This window comes from Larimichthys crocea, chromosome VIII (genome assembly GCF_000972845.2).
Source record: "Larimichthys crocea isolate SSNF chromosome VIII, L_crocea_2.0, whole genome shotgun sequence".
NCBI lineage: Eukaryota > Metazoa > Chordata > Actinopteri > Sciaenidae > Larimichthys > Larimichthys crocea.
Genome location: NC_040018.1, coordinates 30,414,675 through 30,431,704, shown reverse-complemented (window position 1 = coordinate 30,431,704; position 17,030 = coordinate 30,414,675). Strand labels below are relative to the sequence as shown.

Here is a 17,030-nt window from a genome sequence, read left to right as displayed (position 1 = left end):
GGCTAATATTTAGGGACTGGAACTTGTAATGTTAGCTGGGCACCTATTTTAAACGGGGCCCATGAAGTCCTATACATAGCGCCAACAGTAAGAGGACCGCATATAGGAGGAGGAGGAGAGAGACTCGGAGTATTGGTGGCAGCTTAGCCCGTCAGAGCGGCGACACAAAAAGCTCTTTGGCTCTTCACCTTTTCATTCAGTTTACCTCCAACAAGTCTGCGACGTTAGAGCCGCTTCCGCTGGCTTTAAAGTCCGAAGACGGGCAGATTTATTCCAGGTGCAGAGAGTGATATTTGTTAAAGTTAAGTCTTCAAACCAACAAGAAAGAGAAGGAAAGGAGAGATGAACAGGAGAGTGTACGTACCTGAAGAATCAAACATTAGTTTCAGATCCGATTAATACAGTTCCAGTCCACGACAACACGATGAGTTCAGATAATACGGAGACTGATGCATCTTCATCCTTCAGACTCTGAGTAATGACACCAACATTAGGACTGATCATCACCATCATCCAGTCAGGTGTTCCAGTTGTTGATATGAACGCAGACACACCGTGGTCTGCAGGAAAGATGAGACCTGCTTGGATATTGTTTCATGTTCGCCTCATTCTTCACTGTAGTGCTGCTGTAATCAGTTTAATATTGTAACGAGATAAGAAGAACCTGATCGATGACACGCTGATGTCAGAGCAGCTCAGGTCAGGTAGCTGTACAGTGTAACACAGCGCTGTGATTCCTCCAGTCTGGGCCTGACCGGTCTTGTTGTCGTTCCGTAGTCCTGACGAGTGGAGGTGGCAGCCAGCAGCACAGTCCCCTGAAGCGCTCCGTGTCCCTCACCCCTCCCATGAGCGGCCCCAGTAACCAGCCGCTGGGTCACGGCTGGTTGTCCCAGGAGGACCTCCGCACCGCCAGAGGCCCAGCCCCAGACCACGCGCCGCTCTCACCCCAGAGCAGCATCGCCTCCTCGGGCAGCGGAGGCAGCGAGCACCTGGAGGAGGCTGGTTTAGGAGGAGGGTCAGGTCTGCATCGCAGCTCCTTCCATGAGGAGGGCAGCGGCATGAGAGGTGGGTACGAAGCCCAGCGCACAGTCAGTGGTACCAGTCAGTGTTATTAATGATCATGATCAATGTTCACACGGCTGAACACGAGCCACAGGTTCAGAGCTTTCCCTCAGTCAGCAGCGCTGCTAAACAACTGTCCACTACTGTCCATTAATTAAATTATGATTTAATTCATGAATTCATTCAACAATGAAATAATGTTTATGCAAGTCTTCTTTCTTTCTCCTTCGTCTTTGTCTCTTTTGTCTTCGTCTTCCTCCTCGTCTCCTTTGTCTTTGTTTCTTTCGTCTTTGTCTCTTTCGTCTTCGTCTCTTTTGTCTTTGTCTCTTCCTCCTCGTCTGTCTTTCGTCTCTGTCTCATTCTTTGTCTTTGTCTTCATCATTGTCTTTGTACTTCTTCGTCCTGTGTTCTGGCCTAAGTTTCAGGCAGACGGTTCAGGTCCAGCGAGCAGTGAATCAGATCATAGGAGACAAATCTTCTCTTAATTTGATGTGAATATTTTATTATTAGTATCAACCTTTGTGTTTTAAACAGGCTGTGAGGAGGAGCTGAAGGTTTTTCTTGTTGTTCAGTGTTTGATGACGTTCTGTGGTGATTCAGGAGGAATAAAACAAACTTTAACCCGTCCTGTGCTGGGTTCAGACTATCGGCAGAGAAACCTGCCTCAGGCATTCAGCTGGAGGCTTTGGCAACTTGTTGATCCGGTCAGGGCAGTTTGTCAGGGGGGGGGAGCAGAGACCAGGACTGCCGACCCCGCTGACCTCACTCTGACTGAGGCTATCGCTGTTTGTAAAAGAAGAAGCAGCACAAACATTTCATGTCGTCATCCAGCTGAACAGGAAACACTGCTAACAATCCTCATCGAGGACGAGATATCGTTTCCTTTTGACTTCAGAGGAAAAAAAACAAGTTTTCAGCTGCCAGAAAAGACTCTGCTGAGCCGAGTGTCGAGTGTCAGGTGGAGGAATAAAGTTTACAGAGTTTACGGAGCAGTGACCTCTGCAGGCTTCATGTAGGTGCATCTGCATAACATGAGCCATTGTTCAGCTGAACACCAACAGTGTGTGTTAGTTACTGGAAGGTTGAGGTCCGCCTGAGTAATGAGCCTTTATTACATGCGGCACAAAGAGGATCAGTGGTTGTACAGTCAAGTCCCCGTCTGAGCTCGAGTGAGTGTGTGCGTACAGAAAAACATGAAGTCTGTGTTTGTTTGTTCTTTATGAGTTCGTACCAACAACCAAACCAACAAATTAGAGCTGCAGCTGACACTCAACATTAGTGAGCACTTTAACATTTCCAGTAAGTCAACGTCAAACCGAACACATGATCAGTCACAATGTGATTAGTTCATCCGTCCTCCAGCAGCAGCTCGACTCTCGAAACGCCTGTGAACGTTCAGGTTGATTTAACGTCGAACACACCTGTATGTTTAACATGGGAATGTGTTTACTGTGTGTTTGTGTTACAAATGTTGTGATCATCAGGGTGTGTGAGCAAACACTGAGGCACCAACGTCACTTAATCTGGACTGATGTTAAGAATGAAATCCAAAGACCTCTTTTACTTTCACTCTTCTCTCCGATTCATATTATTCTTTTTATAATTTATGTATTTACATTTTTGTATTTATTCTGTGTTATATATTTCTACTGTGTGTGTGTGTGTGTGTGTGTGTGTGTGTGTGTGTGTGGTCTGCCCCACAGATGTCCCCGCGTGGCTGAAGAGTCTCCGTCTTCATAAGTACGCCGCTCTCTTCTCCACGATGACCTACGACGAGATGCTGTCGCTGACTGAAGATCAGCTAGAGGCACAGGTGCGCACACACACACACACACACACACACGTCAGTCCTAGTTTCAAAGACAAAGTCAGCGCTCGCTGTGTTCGTACTCGGACACGTTGAAGAGTCTCCTCTGAAACGGAGGATGCAGCTAAAATTAACCCGGCTCACCGGGAAGCCGTGGACTTCCTCCAGGTGCTGCTGAGTCTTTCTCTGTCAGGAGGACAAAGACGCGTCCTCTGTGAGACAGATTCAACACACCGCTATCAGATCCATCTGTAAATATCTGGACTGTCTGTGTGTCAGGTCTTCACTGTGAGAAGTTTTATCAGCCGCAACTAAATGTAATTAGCTGGAATCAGTTTTAGTCTTTCCAAGCGGAGATGATCTGTTTTCACTGTGAGCGTCCTGCTGTTACAGTTTCCTGAAAAAAAAAAAGAAGCAGCTGCTCCTCGGCTCCGTGTGTTTTTATCTCCGAGAACAGAGATGCGTGTTGTGATGATAAAAGCAATGTTTGACACAAAACTCTCTCTCTCCAACAGAAGGTCACTAAAGGAGCCAGGCACAAGATTGTCATCAGTATACTGAAGCTCAAAGAGAGGCAGAATCTGCTGCGCAGCCTGGAAAAGGTCAGACTGACGACGCGCCGCGTCTCCTCCTCTTCACCATCACACACAAAACATCCTCACAAAGCTTCACGTAAAGCCGATTGAGCTGTAACCTCAGCGGACGCCACCTCACTGAAGTTTGGCCGTTCCCAGTCGGTGTTATGTATCTGAGATGGCAGCTAAGGGAACACCTAATCCAGGAAGGAGAGTTTTGGGCTCCAAATTTAAACCCTCCTCTTCCTCCCCCCCTCTCTCTCACCCCCTCACCCGTCCATTCAGCCTTTAAAGCAAGACAATGGCGCTCAAGGGCACACCGCAGGGAGAGACTTCTTGAGCCATCTAAATTCAGACTTAACCTTTTCACCAACGCTTCATTTTAAAATTTGTTCACGCCGCAGTGTGTCAGGCCGCGGAAACGGGACACCTGTTGCTTGGTATTTTGGGTTTACACAGACGCGTGTACGGCAGCAGCAGCTCTGCGAGAAGCGGGAGGGAGGGAGGCTGATATGATGCACACGGACACGAGTAGTGAAAGGAAACTGCATGTATGTATTTTTGGTATTAGTTTATTCTCTGCTGTATCACATGGCAGTGTCTTCAGGGAGCCGTCACGCAATGCTTCTCACAAGTACAGTCAAGTAAACCCTTCCTCCTTTCACCTCCCATCATTTACCTCCACCAGGATGTGTTGGAGGGCAGTAATCTCCGCGCCCCGCTGCAGGAGCTCCACCAGATGATCATGACGCCTATTAAGGCTTTCAGCGGCGGCGAGGAGGCCTCGATGCAGCGCCACCTGCTGAGCCCCGAGGGCAAGAACGCCGCGCCCGGCTCCCACCTGAGCAGCGGCGGAGGGGAGGCCGAGTCGGGCACAAGCGTCATCGCCGAAGGGGATTTACCCAGCCAGTTCACTCGCGTCATGGGAAAAGGTGAGCTGCTTCTCAGTTGAGGTTGTTTCCTCGGACGCAGAGAGGTTTCTGTCTTCATGTTTCCATCTCTGCCTCCACCTCCTCAGTTTGCACCCAGCTGCTGGTGTCGAGGTCGGACGAGGACAACATCAGCTCCTACCTACAACTCATCGACAAGTGTCTTATCCACGAGGTACCCACTCCCTCTGGAATACATGCGTACAGGATGTTTAGAGCTGATAATGTCACTCATCATGTTACAGTATAAATGTGCATCGTGCTTTAGATTCATTGACACAATGCAGCTGAACATCCTCAGCCATGCTGCTCAGCGGTCATACTTCATTTCATCCCTGATTCGTACTCCTTGTTCTCCCCTCCCTCCTCCTCACTCCCCGCCAGTCCTTCACTGAGACGCAGAAGAAGAGGCTGTTGTCATGGAAACAACAGGTCCAGAGGCTGTTCCGATCCATTCCGAGGAAAACCCTCCTTGACATAGCAGGGTACCGACCGCAGAGGAGGTAAACACACACAGACAAACAGCAGCTTAGATCCATGAAGGAAACATTAAACTGTGATAAACAACCAGAGACAAGACGACAGAAACAATCAGCTCGAGTACATTTACGTGTTCGTCTCGTCTTTCTCCGTACAGCCGCTTCGGCCAGTCCAACTCTCTCCCCACGGCTAGCTGTGTCGGGAGCAGCGTTTCGGCCAGGAGGAGCCTCCGTCAGTTCCAGATGCCCTCCAGGAGCTTGCCAGGTGCCAGGCCGGGCCTGCTGGGCAGCGGCGGGTTGCTGGGACCGACGCCACGCAGCTCCAGCAGCACACCCACCGGCCCCAAGCAGGGGAGACAGGTGAGTCCACCCAGTACAGGAGTACAGGGTTAAGCCATCACAGGTATGATGGATGCATGAATATGCAGTGTGTGGAGGTATGAGGGCTGAGGGGGGCTGCTGGGCAGGTGTGTCAAACCATAAGGAATGAAATTTTTTATTTCTCTGAATAACTTTTCTCTAACTAATAACTTCATCGATGCTGGTGCTCGCTCACTCTCATTCACTGTCTGTGTCACTCAACACAAACCAAATTAAACTTCCTCATGTTTCTTTTTTTCAGTCAGACTCAGATTTAGAAGCATCTTCATGAAACAGACAAAGTCAGAACACGACAGGTCGAGTATCAGAGTTTAGACAGTCTCAGTTTCAGAGACATTTCAGACGGACTGTTGAAGTTTGACCAGTCTGAGCGTCTGATTGGCCACTGCAGCGCGACGTCGGGCTGCGTTTTTCCAAAAGTTGGATCCAGCTGAACACAAAACAAATGACCCACAACTCAAATAAATGGAAAAACCTGTGTCTGCGGCTCAAACTGATTTCCAACAGAGCTTCTGATCATCTCGTGTCAGCTGACGGTCACAGTGGTCAGATGAGGATGCAGCGTTGAGAGTATTTCTTAGTTAAAGTTGTGTAACAGAAAAGCTCCCGGTGTTCTCGTGTGTCTGTGCTGACTGCAGCGCTGGATGGTGTTCGTGACTTTAGAGAGGAACATTTTGAAAAGTGTAATAATACATTCCAGGATGTTTACAATAACCGGGGCAGCAGAATTCCTCCTTCAGCACGTATTCTGCCTGAAATAGACTTTTTATTCCACGACAAAAAAATGCGGGGTGAGGAAGAGGAGCAGCGGCGGCGGCGGTGACGGTGTTTGGCGAATGAAGTGAGGTGGATGGAACTCTAAGGCAGGTCACCCCACATACCAGAGGCTCTGCGTCAGTGCCGAACACTGAAACAGGAGGAGCCGTGGAGCTGTTTCAGGCCCGTCCTGGCACACTTTGGTGTGGGCTGACCCAGTTCATTGGGAACCTCTCTCTCTCTGTCTCTCTGTGTCTCTTTCTCTCTGTGTCTCTCGCTCTCATCCCTTACAATGGGAGGAAATACCTCAGTTCCTCCTCCTCACGCTGGACCTTCTTGTGTGGGACTGTCGTGTGGATGTGTAGAGAGAGAAGAGAAGGAGGGAGGGAGGGAGGGAAATATGTGAGTCATAGGTTGGGAGAGCTAGCTGTGGTGTTGGAGGAGGAGGAGGAGGGGCAATGAGAGAGCGAGGAAGAGTTTGTATGAGAGAGAGAGTGAGAGAGCCAGTCAGAGGCAGTGAGAACAGTGCACAGGCATTTCCTGTTTTTCCCCTGGCCCGTGGCACTGCAGGGCCGCAGGGGGGTGGGGGCCGGGGGAGAGAGGTGAGGAGGGGCGTGTGGTGGTGTTGGGGGTGGTGTTGGGGGTATAATAGGCAGGTTACAGTGAGGAATTCATGTGGTGAGCGTCTGAGACTGTCATTAGGTGTGGGCCAGACGTTCAGACAGGAGCGTGGGGGGCTGAGGACGTCGAAGGAGCCGCGGCCTTGATCTCACAGCCGACTTATTTTTACACACGTTTCATAACCGGCTTTGATCAGTGAAAGTTGTGGCAACGTGTGAAACGCACTGATGAAAGGAAGAGGAGGATACATGAGCTTGAAATTAGCACGTCAGATTATATTAAGTCTGCAGTTAGAGCATGTTGGTGCACTGACGATGTCGGTTACTAATACAAATAAAAGGCCAGCGGCAGCATGAGCTCAAACTATGTTGGGTTTTACTTCAAATCAGACAAAAAGTCTGAAAAAAGAATTTGGTAGCAGCGTCCGATAACTTCAACATACTAAAAGTTTTACAGATCTGTGAATAACTCAGAAACACTTTATGATTTGATGAAAAGTGTCAGAATATTTTTTTTTTCAACCAATCAGCTGAAGGTAGCTATGACGTATTCTAACCGATCAAAGGACTGTCACCTTATAAGCACGTTACACGCAGGCTTATGATCGCCGAGCTTCTGGTGAATCCATTGATACCAAACACACAGTGTTCCGTGTTCGTTACATTTTGTTTAGAAGCCCAAACGTTAAAGAAGTGAACCTGATGACATTATGTGAACACGTGATTTCCACCTTTCCACAGCAGCAGATATGAAACAGGATAAACAACAATAACAATGATGCTATTTAAAGGTTTGGTTCCATTCAGAGTCAGAGTGCTGCCGTGCTGCATGTTCTGCTGCGCTGAATGGAACAGAACCTTGATCAGTATCAGCGCTGACGCCTGTGTTGACCCCACGTCAAAACGGCAGCACGGTGTTGGCTGTATGAAAGTGTTTATATGTGTTGGTGTGACTGCAAACTGCGGCCAGCAGCTCAGAGTGAGAGAAGAAGCAGCAGACCGGAGATGGTTGAACTTAAATAAACTTTCATAAAGTTATTTGTTGAAGTTATAAGTACGCATTCAATCAGTATCAGCTGGGCTCTAATAAACAGAACTGAATGTAAATTCAGGCGCTGACGTCGTGACACTGCGTGTTTATTAGGTGGACTTAATGACTTTATTTCCTCCTCAGGGTCTGTGGTTCGCGAACCCCGGAGGAAGCAACAGCATGCCCAGCCGGACCCACAGCTCCGTGCAGAGGACCCGGTCCCTGCCAGTTCACACCACGCCACAAACCATGGTCATGTTCCAACAAGCCGGTAAGAAACACACACACACACACAGACACACACTTTGTCTTTAGCTATAAATGACTTCCCTGACTGTCTGTCTGTACAGACTGAATGTATTTTATCATCAGGTTCTTGAGCTGTTAAACCGTGGTTGTTGTTGTTGTTGTTGAGTCTGTCTACCAATCAGAGGATGTGTTCCTAACGCGTTGACCAATCAGAGGCAGCTCTGATCTCCATCATATTGCACGTCGGAATAACAGCCGCCTTTTTTTTCTTTGTTGTTGACACAAAACTTCCCTCCAGCCACTTGAAACTGAGCCGAGCGTGACAAAACATTCAATAAAACTCTGTCCGAAAAGGAGAGACGGGCAGAAATATGTGACATCACACTGTGAGTTAATGAAACATGGAGACAAATCCAGAGATGATGAAGGATCGAAGGACAGTTTGTCCAGTTTACATTCTGCTGATTTATTTAGTTTTTTATGTGGACTACAGTAAGTTTGTCTGGCAACTAAAACATTTCATCCACTCGTCCTTTGGATGATTCAGTATTCACAGTGTGCAGAGACAGTTTAGTTCTTCTGTCGCTTCACCTTTGACACACAAACCACCCTGGATAAAAGTCTTCTCTTTCGTGCCGAAAAACCTGTTTACACAGGAGCGGTTCATTGTTTCCCCTTTTGAGAAAAAAATCATTTCTGAGCTGCCAATCCTCAAACCCGAACCCTCCCATCGAGGAACGCTCGCTCACAACACACGGGCCCGAAGTCACGGTAACCATCGGCGCCAGGCAGAGTGACCTTTAGTAGCCTCTGCTGACTGGACCTTGTCCCACAGGAACAGTGGACAGTAATAGGACAAGCTGGGACTTCCTCCACACACACACACACACACACACACACACACACACACACAGCAGAAACGTCCTCTTTTTAGAATGAAGAGGAAAAACAGATTTATAAAAAGCAGGAGGGAGGGAGGGGGGAGGCTGCATGTGAGAGAGGAAGAGATAGAGGCAGGGAGGGAGGAGAGAGTCCGAGGAGTCTCACAATGAGACTCTTTGTGCAGCGTACACTTTCCTTTCCTTTCCTTTCCTTTCCTTTCCTTTCCTTTCCTTTCCTTGCTCCTCCCTCTCTTCTCCTTCCCCGTCCCTCTATCCCTCCTTCTTTGACAAACTCTGCAGAGTCATGCACACATAGCAGTCACCCTCCAGGGTGGGTACAGCTGGGCCTCAGCCAGAGAAACTGATTTGAAAGGCTACACCTCCCCTCTCCTCCTTCATTTCTCCTCCTCCTCTCTCCTCCTCCTCTCTCCCCTCTCCTCCTCCTCTCTCCACCTTCCTCTCTCCTTCTCCTCTCTCCTCCTCCTCTCTCCTCTCTCCCCTCTCCCCCTAGCCTCCTCTCATCTCTCCTCCTCTCTCCCCTCTCCTCCTCCTCTCTCCTCTCTCCCCTCTCCTCCTCTCATCTCTCCTCCTCTCTCCTCTCTTCTCCTCCCCTCTCCTCCTCTCATCTCTCCTCCTCTCTCCTCTCTCGTCTCTCCCCTCTCGTCTCTCCCCTCTCCTCCTCTTTCCTCTCTTCTCTCCTCCTCTCTCCTCTCTTCTCTCCTCCTCTCCTCTCCTCTCTCCTCCTCCCCTCTCTTCCTCTCTCCTCTCTCCTCCTCTCTCCTCTCTTCTCTCCTCCTCTCTCCTCTCTTCTCTCCTCCTCTCCTCTCCTCCTCCTCCTCTGTCTCTGTGTATATATGCAATCTGTCTTTCTCAGCAGATGGATAAGGAGTCGTATTAAGTGAGACACAGCAGAGAAAAAGACGGCATGAAGGAACAAGTGTGTGTGTGTGTGTGTGTGTGTGTGTGTGTGTGTGTGTGTGTGTGTGTGTGCAGGGGGTGGAGGGGTGTGTCTGGTGGAGGGGTGGAGGGTGTTGGAGGCTATAAATAGCCACAGTGTGGACTCCTGGGCCTAACTCAGCTTTTCTCTGCGGCCACAAGAGATTTTCACTTGAAGACACAGCTGAGGTCGAAATGGCTGGACGTGGTTGCTAGGCTGTGCTGTGGCCCAAATACACCCTCCCACCTCCACCCGCCCTCCCAACACACACACACACACATACTCCTCCCCTCCCCTCCAACCTCGACCCAACCCTCCACACACAGAGCTGCCTCCACCCCGCTGACTCCAACAACAGCCGACAGCGACGAGCGCCTGAGAGCTGCTGTGCCGAGTCTTCATTCATGAGGAGCGTTCGTTAATGTTCAGTTGTAACAACATCGTTAATATTCTATTATTTTAACATTATCACGATCTTAACGATGTCAGAGTGACGTCTGCTGGATTAACGATGTGAGAACTTTAGCCAAAGATTATTCCCAGTCTGAATTCATCTGCCAGTTATTTTCATAATTAATGGATTCATTATTTAACGTCATGCTCCGCACACAGGCTCAGTGTCAAGTCTTCAAACAGAGAGATCACACGTGAGAACTGGAACCTGCATCCTCTCTTCATCGCTGAGCTCGACACGTTTCCAAACAGAAACTCTTGAACGCATCAGGCAGTATTTTTAGCTTTGTTCATCAGGACGAGGATCACACGTCTGCATCATTAGACTCTGATTGACCAAAGAAAAGATGTTTTGTTCCATCATGTGTGTAGTGGCGATAGAAGGAGGAGAGCGCTGGATAACGGAGTCAGACGGATGCACGCGTGTCCGTGTCAGACTTTAACCTGGATCATAGTCACGGCTCCTGGTCGCCACTCTGACGGTGGCCCAGGGTTCGAGTCTGACCTGTGACCATGTTATCCCTCCCCTCTCCACTTTCCTGCCAGTCTTCAGCTGTCACTTTTAAATAAAGTTTCAAAAAAGCCCCAAAAATATCTTTTTCATCAGACCGCGATGAGGAGTTTAGTTTACCGCCTCACCTGTGCAGGTGGTGAGATGATGCTGGCATATCGATGGTGACTCAGGTGTCTCAGGTGTCTTAAATCATACGATGTGTACGTACGAGTTCCTACAACTCACATGTTCTGTTTTTTACTTCTCTAATATGATTAAAGCTGGCAGGGTAAGGTAAAGTTCAGGTTAATGTATAAATAGAAGAAGTCCAGAACAGAACGGGGGTCAGGGACGGGTCGGAGAGGCGACATTTAGATCGGGGAACTGCTGACTATTAGAAATGAAGAAGACTTATGATGCTATCTTTATCAATGGGGGGTCCGAGACAGCCCATGAGAGAGTGTATAAGAACCAACGGTTAGAGCTCCTCAGGGAGCCTTTTTCTCTGGAACCCCTCTGTGTGTTGCACTGTGAAACGCTTTGATACTTTGAATCCAATCCTCCTTATTGAAGGGTCAAATATTACAGATGGATGCAGATCAAACGAAGAATGAATGGAAAGTTTGTCCCCATTCCAGTCTCACCCTTCACACACACACACACACACACTCTGTCTTGATGTGGCGTGTGCGTCAGCTGGAGTTAACAGCGTGGTCTAATCTGATTATCGAGGCTGCACCGTGGCTGAGTGGACGACATTGTCCCGGTGAACTGATCTGAGTTCTTCGCCGGCTCGTCCGATTGATTTCAAAACGAGTTTAATTATAATCTAAGGTCTCTAATTAAGATGCAGCTTTTCAACACTTAACGAGGAGACCTCATGAAAATCACTTGTAATTTGATTAAATGAAGTTCTGAACGATCATCAGGGCTTCAATATGAATCTTAATTTAATCACTGACGATGCTTCACGTCTGTTTCTGTTGCAGATCTTCAGTTGCCGGTGACAGAGCCAGACATCAACAACCGCCTTGAGTCTCTGTGTCTGAGTATGACAGAGCACGCCTTGGGAGGTAACACACACATTTTAATTGATCCGCAACATGCAGCTGTTCTCTCATCATAACACCGACACCGATCCTCATCCTGTCTCTGATCACATCCAGGATGTTCGAGTGGATCACACACTAATGGCTCAATCATCTCCTCTGCATGTTTGTCATTGTCCAGGTTTCAGTCACAGAGCAGACTGTGTCTGAATTATCTCAGCTGTTCAGTATTAATCCGCTCTGGCTGCCACGCCGCTCTTTGATTTGAATTCTGTTTTTGTGTTTTTTATTTCCTCATTTCGTCCCAACGGATGGAAAACCAGAATAATAAACAGAAACAAGTATCGGCACATTTTTTTAAATCAGGTTTAACCCTTTATAATTTCAGATTTCAATAGGCTGCAAATCAAAGTCAAAGAAGTTACCGTATACGGTAACTCGCCCACCTAGGCTAAAAAAAAAGTTGTGCTTATAAATTTACGTCTTTAATTTAGGGAAAGTTTATTATCACATCATTTTGTGTGCTTAACTTTACATACTCTTGAATGTCGGGCCTCATAATATACACACACATGTTGACACACACAGGTTTAAATGGCTGTTGTGGGTCGGTTTCCACACCTGTGACTTATTGATCATTATTGGTGTCTGTGTATAAACAGCCAACGAGTTTCTCAGCTCTTGGGAAAGATCGCTGCACATTTCATCTAAGGATGCGCTGAAGTTGCTGGCTACTGAGATACTGGTCCAGGAGGCTTTATTTACAGAATGTAATATTCATAATTAAGTTTTTATTGAAGTATAATCACCTGAAAATGAGAATCGGCATGTCACAACACACCACAGAACTCCAACAAGAATAACCGTCTATCCAAGTACGGACGTTAAAATCCAGCAGCGTAGGTCGACTCTGTTACATTCACACATGAATTACATTCCAGTGATCTGATCCTTTCATTTGTTTGATATGTTTTTAATTTATTCAATTAAAAACAGATATTTCAGAGAATCCTCTGAGTACCAGAGCAGGAAGGTCGCGTACCACCAGTTTGAGAACCAATGATCTATAAAATGTAAGAAAATAGTGAAAAATGTTAATTCCAGTTTCTCTTATTTTGTCCACAAACCAAAGATTCGTGATACAAAACACGAAAGTCCACGAAACTTAACAATTAAATGATGATCAAAACATTTCGATTAATCGATTAGTCGACTAATCGTTGCAGCTGTGTATAATAAAGTTTCGATCTTTGAGTTGCAGTCCGCATGCATAGTGTTTATAAACCGCAGCATCATGTTTTAAACTTGCAGACTCAGGCTTATCTGAGTTTCTCTAACTGTGGCGTAACGTTGACATGGCAGCAGGACGCTCGTGCTCTTCCATCCACTCCCTCGGCTTCAGCCGTAAAAGCATCTGTGAAGGCCAGCAGCTGGATCCGACTCAACCAGAACTTCTGTGTCGTGTTTAAAGCCAAAAACAAACTCCACCGCGTCCAAACGTCCTCTATCAGCCAGTCAGCGAGTGAGTCATGTTCATGAGGCTCGGCCACTTCAGCTGATCTTAACACTGATCTTTACGCCGCCCGGCCCGTTCCAACACTCAGTCAATTATCCTGCTGTGTGCACACAGTCTAACGTCTGCAGGCTTTGGCCCATCGATAACTCCAGACTTGTTGGAGCCCTGCGAGGTGTGTTATGTTTGGTTGGTCCAGTCTGGCCAAGTTTGAAATCTGACAGCGATTCTGTCAACAGTCGAAGCGAGTTCAGCTCAAGAGGGAAATAAAATGGGAAGAGCCAGAGTGAGAGGAGAGAGGTTACTCACTCACAAATGTGATTTACATCATAGATATGATCAGCTGTGAGACTTTATGTGGATTTAAACGTTTGAGTCAAAGTAAGAAAGTTCCAGACGAATCAACCCACAAAGCATGAAGACTGAAGAATCTCAGGTATCTGATTGTTCGATCTGTTTCTCAGAAAGCTGACTTCATCTCACAGAAAAGCTCGCTGGAGGAGATTCAAACATTTTTCCGTAGTTTTGTAACACCTAAATATGACTTTCAAACCTCCCTGCGTCACGCCGTACTGAACATGTCTCAGTCGTGTCGCTCGTTTTGGTGACCTCAGCAGAATATTCTCATGTACAGCAGAGTTTAGTCAGTGCCAGCCCCCACCCCCCCATCCCAAAACTCGACTGAGGTGAAGACAGTGGGCCTCAGTGCTCGGCACAGAGCGGCGGACAAGTGCTGCTTTGTGTGTGTGTGTGTGTGTGTGTGTGTGTGTGTGTGTGTGTGTGGAGAGCTGAACGAAGGAGTGCATTTAACTCAAGAAAGTCTGAATCAGTTTTCTGCTTCAACTTAAAATAACGCACAGTCCCGTCCAGTGGTCCATGTTGGATGTCCATGTTGTCTCATCACTGAAGTGTTTCCTGTTTCAGTTACATTCAGTATACAAAGTACAATGTCACATTTACAAACATTTGGCTGGCACTAAACCACCGGGGAAGTTTGAGAAGCATCTCATGACGTCGTTATCGTCCACGTTGAGCCTCTGCCTGTTGTTTGTACTGTAGGAGCTCCACAGCTATAAACGCTCTACCTGTAGAGACACAGGCAGAGACACAGATAGAGACACATTTAGAGACACATAAAGACACAGGTAGAGACACAGGTAGAGACACAAGTAGAGACACAGGTAGAGACACAGGTATAGACACATTTAGAGACACGGGTAGAGACACAGGTAGAGACAGATAAAGCCACGGGTAGAGACACAGGTAGAGACATATTTAGAGACACATTTAGAGACACAGGTAGAGACACATTTAGAGACACGGGTAGAGACACGGGTAGAGACACAGATATAGACATATTTAGAGACACGGGTAGAGACACAGATAAAGCCACGGGTAGAGACACAGGTAGAGACATATTTAGAGACACATTTAGAGACACATTTAGAGACACGGGTAGAGACACAGGTATAGACACAGGTAGAGACACAGGTATAGCCGGTCTGTTGACAGTGTGTTCTCTACAATGGCATGAAGCTGCACTTTCAGTATCATGGTGCAGGATTTATTTTGATGGAATCAAAACATCCACCGCTGCGTAGCCCGATAACATTTTCCTCTTCGAGCCACACCAGAGGCAACAGCTGTCAGACTGTTGTTTTCCTCCGAAAGGCTCCATCAGTATTTTGACAGATGTGTTGTTCTCTCGCCGTGACAGTGTGGGCTCCGACCCCTCGCCGTTCACCACGTCAGAGAGGCTTCAGGCCTTCGCTGACAGCTCACGGCAGTCAGATGAAATGTATTCACATGAGAGAGCATCACAGACAGAGTTAGGAAGGAGACGACAAAGACGAGCAGCTCATTCAGGGTCACAGGAAGGCTGGACACTCTCCCAGCATGCACCAGGAGTTGGGAGGAGTCATGTCTAACTCTTCTCTCTCCTCTCTGCTCCTCTTTAGATGGTGCCGACCGCACATCAACGATATGAGACGAGGACCTGAGTGAGAGCAGTAGGACGGCGCAGGTTCACGAGGCTCTCTCACGATAAGTCACCTCGAGGTCACCAGCCCTCCTGTCCCCTCTCCCTGTAGCCAATGGTAGAGCTCAACCAAAGGATCGGGGTCGGATCCAAGAAACACAAGAAGAGCGCCGCTCATCACACGGCTGACACAAGCTATCACATTGGCACCGTCCATCGGGTCGTTTAAAAAAAAAAACACACACACACACTTCCCGCTCCGCCAGCATGCTCGCAGGCTGGGTGGGTGAGGAGAGAGAGAAACGCATCGAGACACGGCCCGGACAGTGTGTGAACAGCGCCCCCCACACCGAGGAGGCAGTACTGCAGTCCCAGGGAGACGCTGGCCTGTGGATCAGGGCCCGGTGAGACCTGTGTTTGCTCTCCGACACCCTCTCTGGTCCCCCCCCTGCACATCGACCGCAGCTCGTGGCATCTTTTCAAACCCATCTCAGTACCTCAGACCCAGGAAACACACGACGAGACGAGCAGAGCCGGGACGCCGAAGGAAGTTTGGGGATCTCCTTGACTGTTTCTCAGCGAGGACTGAGCGTCCGGCGAGGACGCTCGCAGAGCTCGAGAAGGCCTCTTTACTCAGTATTGGGTGGCAAAAAAAAAAAAGTCATTTATTTGTGTTGTATGTATTTATTGTTTACATAATGATGCTACTTTCAAAGGGTACAGAAACATGTATGAATATCAGGTATGAATCGTGTAATATTCAGTAAAGCCTCGGCCGTCTACCAGCTTTACGTCCCACGAGTAGCCATCACGCTTAGTTTACAACCGACGTGCTTATTCTTTATTTTAGCGGCCGACGACGATGACGAAGCGTCGGCTCGAGCATTTACCAAGAGAGAACGAGAGAGGAGGTGTGAAGAAGAAGAAGAGGAAGAGGAGAGAGATGAGAGGAAGAAGGTGACGATGTGGAGAAAGAAACAGGAAGTAGTTGAAGAAAGATGGAGGCTGAAGTGATGCAGGAAAGGGAAGCGGATGTTTTAAAGGAGAATCAGAGGCAGGACCTTTGACCTTTGAGGGAGATGATGTCATGTCTGATCATTTTTGTGAGTCTGTGGGAGGAAGTCAGAGTCAGTTAGCACGTACTGTATTCACGAAACTTTTCTACACGTCACACGGGAGATTCAAGCGGCTGCATGTTTGCTTTGTAAAGCCGGGTGATGCATGTTCGGACTGAACGTCTTTCTCTGGATGGAGCAGGAGGTCCGTCAATCCATGAAGGGTCGTTTTCCCAGAGATTGTCTCGTTAGTGCTTACCTCCACCTGCTGGCCAGACGCAGTCACGACAGGACTGTGACCCGTGTGACACGGTCCGTCTGCTCTGTCGGCCTACAATGAATTTATTGTTTTTTTTTAAATCTCATGGTTATTCTGTGTCTTAATATTTATCTTCAGTTTGTTGCGTCTGGATCACAGACTTTATAAGAAAAGGGTTCTTTGGAAATAAGCTGGTTAGGAAACTCCCCCTCTGTGCCGCGGCGTGCTGAGAGTCCTGACCCCGAACGGTCGTCATTGAGGGTTATCGATTATTATTATTATTATTATTGTTATTGTTTAGTTTCTTCATTAGTTTGTTGCAATTCTATAGTACTTCCTTTGTATCCTGCACTTGATATGATAATGTGATACACTAAAAATCCAAATGTTCGAGGCTCGAGCGACAGTTTGGAGCAGATGGAAGAGACGAGGCGGCGATGTGGAGACGCCGCTCGGTGACTTTAGATGATTTCTGTTCGTCTGATGGTGGATGTCGGAGTTCAAACACTCACAGATGCAGGACC

At 47.8% G+C, this 17,030-nt stretch overlaps 1 protein-coding gene across 6 annotated transcripts in view; it reads left to right on the top strand.

The window, feature by feature from the left end:
* Positions 1 to 15,983, top strand: part of samd4a (sterile alpha motif domain containing 4A) — a 42,533-nt gene extending 26,550 nt beyond the window's left edge. For 2 of the 6 annotated variants that reach the window (XM_027281480.1, XM_027281481.1), the window contains exons 4-13: positions 778 to 1,065; positions 2,766 to 2,875; positions 3,385 to 3,471; positions 4,133 to 4,376; positions 4,463 to 4,548; positions 4,758 to 4,876; positions 5,011 to 5,212; positions 7,784 to 7,910; positions 11,642 to 11,725; positions 11,819 to 12,130. In XM_027281480.1, the coding sequence (XP_027137281.1) occupies positions 778 to 1,065; positions 2,766 to 2,875; positions 3,385 to 3,471; positions 4,133 to 4,376; positions 4,463 to 4,548; positions 4,758 to 4,876; positions 5,011 to 5,212; positions 7,784 to 7,910; positions 11,642 to 11,725; positions 11,819 to 11,964 (1,493 nt within the window). In that variant the 3' untranslated portion in view covers positions 11,965 to 12,130. Of the gene's footprint in view, positions 1 to 777; positions 1,066 to 2,765; positions 2,876 to 3,384; positions 3,472 to 4,132; positions 4,377 to 4,462; positions 4,549 to 4,757; positions 4,877 to 5,010; positions 5,213 to 7,783; positions 7,911 to 11,641; positions 11,726 to 11,818; positions 12,134 to 15,172 lie in introns of those variants that run through there. The other 4 variants (XM_027281483.1, XM_027281482.1, XM_027281485.1 and 1 more) reach the window with 4 other exon arrangements.
* Positions 15,984 to 17,030: the final 1,047 nt, after the last annotated feature.